Source organism: Bolinopsis microptera, chromosome 10 (assembly GCF_026151205.1).
Source record: "Bolinopsis microptera isolate Bmic1 chromosome 10, MBARI_Bmic_1.0, whole genome shotgun sequence".
Classification (NCBI taxonomy): domain Eukaryota; kingdom Metazoa; phylum Ctenophora; class Tentaculata; order Lobata; family Bolinopsidae; genus Bolinopsis; species Bolinopsis microptera.
In genome coordinates, this window is record NC_087081.1 from 4,771,930 (window position 1) to 4,777,761 (window position 5,832).

Here is a 5,832-nt window from a genome sequence, read left to right on the forward strand (position 1 = left end):
TGCATGTTACAGGTGCATCATGATATAATTTGCTACTAATTATTTACATCATGTCTGACAATTTATCTATTTCTGGCTATTTTTCCGACCTTCCAAGCATTTTTTATGTTATTGCCTTTCATCAACAAGTTTAAGTGCTTATTGGGCCCAATAAGCGGACAGGCAATGGCCTTATAAATCTAGCCCTCTCTCAAAGCACTTGTTTGTAATATGTTTACTGACTAGTTAGTATCTAAATTTATTAAATTAGTTTGTATTCTACTTGTGGATTTAGAGTTTTTCTTGATCTATACAGTATTGAGTATGCGTTGAAAGTTTGTCGGTGCAAGTTGTTTCGTGGCAGAAACTCTGTTGAGAAACTCTGTTGTGTTAATGTTAATCAAAGTAATGTTTATTTATTATATAGTAAAACAAAGGCGTTCTAGTTGATCAACTGTGAAACAATTCTGTTTGGGATAGAATAAAAAGATCTGAGGGGGTCCTCTACCCTTTTTTACGCCATACATAAAAAAGGCTAAAGTATAGTGTAACAAAGTGTAGTGTAAAATAGCCTTAAAAGGCCTAAAAAAGTGTGTAAAAGTGACATTTTTGTTATGTGAAGACTGATGAGAAAATAATAGGAGAAAAGAAGATTTTGAGAAGATAATTTAATTAAGTGTAATTTAAGGTGTACAAAAGTGTAATTTATTGTACCTTTTTTACTACACTTTTTACAACACTGTACACCCCAACTGAGCGTTTTGCCTAGAACCTTATTTTAAAATGATTCTTCTTTTTCCTGGAAACATTCCCACAGTGAGGTTTTGGTAACAAAATTTGCAATAATTTAGATAGGTATATTTGTGATTTACAATTTCACAATTTATTAACCTAAATCTTGATCAGGATATGATTACAGCCGTCCTCCTGTGCGCATTCGTTGCCTCAGCACTGTCCAATGTAAGTTATAAGGATTGCAATTATTCTCATTTTCAATGTTTTTTCTTGTGAAGATTATGTTAAATCATTGGTTTGTACCAACAATAACATGAAAACCAGTTTATTACCTCAGTCACTGGAGACCAGAGTTGAGCAGCTGAATGAGATCTCTTACCGCACTCCTGTTGTAAAACTTGATGATGACAAGTACAAATCCTTCATCAGGACAATGCCTAGAAACTACAGTATTGTTGTCATGTTTACTGCTCTTTCCCCTAACAGAAATTGCAAGATTTGCAAGTAAGTGTTTCAGTTTTGGATACACAGTATAAGATGAAGAGTCACAGGATATAAGATTTCTTCAGACTCATGAGACAAATAATATGACAAGCACAATTAGCTTTCAAATTTATGTTAAATCCAACCCTATCTTTTCCAGAGAGGTGCACACTGAGTACACAACATTAGCAAGGTCTCACCGATACTCCCGTAGCTTTAACAGTGACATCTTCTTTACAATGGTAGACTATGATGGGGGTGCTGCTATCTTTCAGAGGGTAAGTTTTAAGTTATCTTAAATGTTTATCATATCCTCCCCCAGATTAATTACTTGTTTAATTCGGAGATAGTTGTTTCATAACGACAAATATTTTCCCACTTTTTCTTGTTTCATTGAAATTTCTTGTTTCATTGCAATTGACTTGTAATTGTGTAATCTTTGTAGTTACTTTACCTTTTTGCGACAGATTTATTCAATCAAGTTCCTATTTTCAGCTGAAGTTGACCTCAGCCCCAGTAATCCTGCATTTCCCTGCCAGTGGTAAACGAAAGAAGGAGGACAAATTCGACCTTGAAAGGTACTTGGAATTAAAAGTTGATGATTATAGTCAGTTTTATAGTAAGACTTCAACATGCTATTCGCAATAGAGCCTGATCATTTGAATTAAGCCTCTCTGATCTCAGAAATCAAGTTCTCTCAACCATATATTATCTCAGGAGGGGAATAAACGCCGAATCCATCTCCAAGTGGGTAAAAGACAGAACAGATATAGGAATAGAAGTGATCAGACCTCCAAACTACACTAACGCTATTCTTCTGGGTGTGTTCCTGTTCGCTGTGTCTGGTACTCTGCTCATCAAGGGAAACAGCCTGGACTTCCTTTACAAGTGGAAATATTGGGCTATCACATCTATGGTTAGTTGTGGTCCTTCAGTAACTTTATTTTCATTGATCTTCTAGGCTTTTTTGTTGTTCAAATAAAACAGAATCTCGTCATGTAATAAAGTCAAGATGATAACCGCTAAATTAGTTTGCCCGTCGAACCAATCCTTATCACAGTCATACAACCAACAATAAATCTACTCTTCAGTTTATAATGTTTGCTATGACGTCAGGACAGATGTGGCTTCATATCAGAGGTGCTCCCTTCGCTCACGTTGACCGGGAGACAGGTAATGAACCTTTAACAACCATTAACAAGAATTAACAACAATTAACAACAATTAACAACCATTAACAACTTTAACAACCATTAACAAATTTAACAACAATTAACAACCATTAACAACAATTAACAACAATTAACAACCATTAACAACTTTAACAACCTTTAACAACCTTTAACAACCATTAACAACCATTAACAACAATTAACAACAATTAACAACAATTAACAACTTTAACAACCATTAACAAATTTAACAACAATTAACAACCATTAACAACCTTTAACAACCTTTAACAATCTTTAACAACCTTTAACAACCATTAACAACTTTAACAATTTAACAACTTTAACAACCATTGACAACTTTAACAACCTTGAAAAAGCTGATTGTACCTGACTTTTTACGTTTCTTATGGTTTATTTTGACGGGTCTATAAGAAAACGTATTGACAAGTTGATGATTGTACCGAGTAACTACCAACCAAGTCTGTCGTCAACAGTGTTGATATCAGATTTTTTTCTTCATATTGAGCTGTACTTGCCACGTATGTCCAGATTCATTATAATAGATATATAATGTAGGACTTCTGGGTAATGAGCTTGGTTGTGGGACACACTCAACTAGGGAAGCTGAGAGGCCTCAAACAAATCTCATTATAGAGATATCAACAGAGTGTGAGCCACTGCCAGACTAACCTTTGATTAGAGTTTGCCAGGCTCTATGAGTGTGGCAGAGAGTGTCTTCTTTGTCCTATCCTTTGTCCGTGATGCTGATAACAGACTCTTGTTGTAGGTGGTGGTGACAAAAACTCATTTGCATGATTGGGTCTAGAGATGGGTCGATTGTGAAATGTGAACTGTGAAGTGTGCTATAAATAAGTATCGGTGAAAATGATATCAGATACTGTAATGGCAGATTGCAGACGTGGCAATTCGAAATATTTGCACAAAATATGTAATCAAAAATATGTTTCATCATGCACAGCCGATATCATATGTTCTGGAAAAACGATCGTTTCCTAACTTTTAATTATTTAATTAATTAGTAAATTACAATAAACCCCCTCAGGTAGAACCAGTTTTATCCACGGTGGCAGTAACATGATGTTTGTGGCTGAGTCCTACATAATAGCAGTAGTTAACGGGGTTATCGCACTTGGTTTCATCATGATGGCAGACGCTCCTAAAGATCCAACTAACCTTAACTCCAAATGTAAGTTCTCTCTTCAACTTTCTACATTTAAACGGGAAGACGTTGTGTAAATATTGCTTGAATAGGTTAAGTAAATACTGCTTGAATAGGTTAAATAGAGATTTTATCATGCTACGTCATAACTCGAGTTAGATGGCTTTGTAAAATATGGCCTAAAACAGTAAAACCATGACTTTACTCCTATAAATAGCTTGCTTATATTTGCGTGCGCTACAATCATTGCTGTGTGCTTCAACAATCAACATGAAGCTCATTTAGTCTCATTTGTGTCATGTTTTGATCTGTATTATACATATAGTTGGAGTATTTTGTGCTTCATCTAGGAATGTTATAGCACATTCCTAGTTCTTACACGTAATCTTGTAGTTTGTTCATTGTTGTTGTTGTTGTGAGCCGTGTTTAGTGATGGAAACATTGAACCGTAGTCTCTGAGATACCTTTTGAGCAGAAAGTAGCGTTGATTTAAATTGTGTACAATATACATATTATAAATGATATAATCCACTTTTACCAATTTGACGTGATTGCATGTGGTTAAATTGTACAGTAATAATTACCGCTGTGTAATTATATGCAGATGTGTCCATTGTTACCATGATTTAGAAGACCTGCGCGCAGAACCTTCTTATCTGACCAAATACCAAACTTCATCTCCGGTTGTTTAGATGGCAACGTAAATCTTAGGAAAACCCTGAAAAACACTGGATTGTCATTGGTAGTGGTAGGTGTGGAATCAGGTTACAGTAATGATGCAAACTGTGTTCATGTTGCACCCCACACGGCACCCCACCAGTTACTCTGTGTCACACGTTGTTCTGCTTTTGTGACTGTAGTTTTCGGTTATAATGTAGTGTAGAATGTAGAAGTTAGTGTAGAATGTAGTGTAGAATGTAGAAGTTAGGGCCTGGACACATTGTGGCTTTATTGTTCTGCGTGTTTGTGTGTTTGTGTCACTGTACACATGATGTGACGCCACATTACAAGGTAATGTAAGTTATAATAGCTTGTATAACATAACCCTAATATATAAGGAAACAACTTGTTATTTTAGCCCACTCGTCCTGTGCTTGCAGAGATTTTTACATATTCGATTTTAAGTACAATGTACGAAGTAATCGATTAACGATTAAAGTTCGCTAGTCTTAACGTTACATTTGTAAGCTACTAATTGTACTATTTGTAAGCTACTAAGTATACTCATTTACTTTATAAGCTACTACCTGATGATTGATTCAAACGTCAAGAAACTTAAACTTGGTCTACACATTTAGTTTGCTTTGTCCGAGCATATATACTTACTCCTAATTCACCCCAGTGGAGCACTTTACAACATAAGAAACGTACAAATTTATAAGCTACTTTTAGTAAAACTGAAGGTTTATATTTTCAGATATGAGTTACGGAGGTCTGGCGTTGGTAGTAGTGTTCTTCTCTATTCTGCTCGCTATATTCCGTATGAAACACAGAGGATACCCCTACAGCCTCCTCTTCTAATGTTATGACGTCATCATTAGCTTGTGATGTCATCGTCGCGTTATGACGTCGCTACTATATTATGAGGTTATTAGCTGCTTTCCTACGCTGTTTAGTGTTTACCTTGTCCATTGTATCCTATTACTTATAATATTAGTTAAAACTCTGATATTTCAATTGAGAAGAAAGAAAATGGTTTTCTCGCTGTGAATTGTTTGCATTAATGTAGTAAATTATTTATTGTTTTTCTACATTTGGTCTGGCTTTATGTTTTATTTGATGTAAGGTATAATTAAAATCTACTTCATGCTTACTTTACTGTTTATGCAGATTGCTGATCCGTATAATTTTGGGACAACATTTTGATGACTTCGTTTTGAGTAAATACACAGAATCTTGTATCTTTTGGGGTGGTTGCACTAATTATTTATTGATAATTATTATTGTTAAGCAGAGGTGATGAGTAAGGGTTGATTTAGTATCGAATAATAAGAGCTGTTTGTTTTTGATGTACTTTGATTTGGAAATTAATTTATCTTGCTTTGTTTCTAAATACAAATTCCATGGTTTACTTATAACCGTTAAATTTACTCTCGAATAAATTTATTAATCGAGAAGTATAAACTTGATTGTAATCCTCAAATCACAGGTTGAGACCCAGTAACATTAAATTATTCAGACATTTTACCAATTTAGTAAACCTGTTAATGTTAATAATTTAACGATAATCTATTTGTATCTAGCAGTTCAACTATTTAACTAACAATTTCATCACCAAAT

General features: G+C 34.6%; 1 protein-coding gene across 1 annotated transcript; it reads left to right on the forward strand.

The window, feature by feature from the left end:
• Nucleotides 1–889: 889 nt before the first annotated feature.
• LOC134822311 (magnesium transporter protein 1-like) lies at nucleotides 890–5,521 on the forward strand. The gene is made up of 8 exons (XM_063833291.1): nucleotides 890–939; nucleotides 1,052–1,218; nucleotides 1,358–1,475; nucleotides 1,693–1,775; nucleotides 1,915–2,113; nucleotides 2,289–2,370; nucleotides 3,436–3,579; nucleotides 4,970–5,521. Exons 2-8 carry the CDS (start codon nucleotides 1,148–1,150, stop codon nucleotides 5,071–5,073), a joined length of 801 nt encoding a protein of 266 aa, XP_063689361.1. The 5' UTR covers nucleotides 890–939; nucleotides 1,052–1,147; the 3' UTR covers nucleotides 5,074–5,521.
• Nucleotides 5,522–5,832: the final 311 nt, after the last annotated feature.

What these genes read in the sequence shown, in the direction of transcription:
- LOC134822311 (XM_063833291.1), top strand. Translation starts at nt 1,148, where the DNA reads ATGCCTAGAAACTACAGTATTGTTGTCATGTTTACTGCTCTTTCCCCT. An exon ending in GACAAATTCGACCTTGAAAG is followed by an intron (nt 1,776 to 1,914) that starts GTACTTGGAATT and finishes ATATTATCTCAG; the next exon opens with GAGGGGAATAAACGCCGAAT. An exon ending in AACTAACCTTAACTCCAAAT is followed by an intron (nt 3,580 to 4,969) that starts GTAAGTTCTCTC and finishes TTATATTTTCAG; the next exon opens with ATATGAGTTACGGAGGTCTG.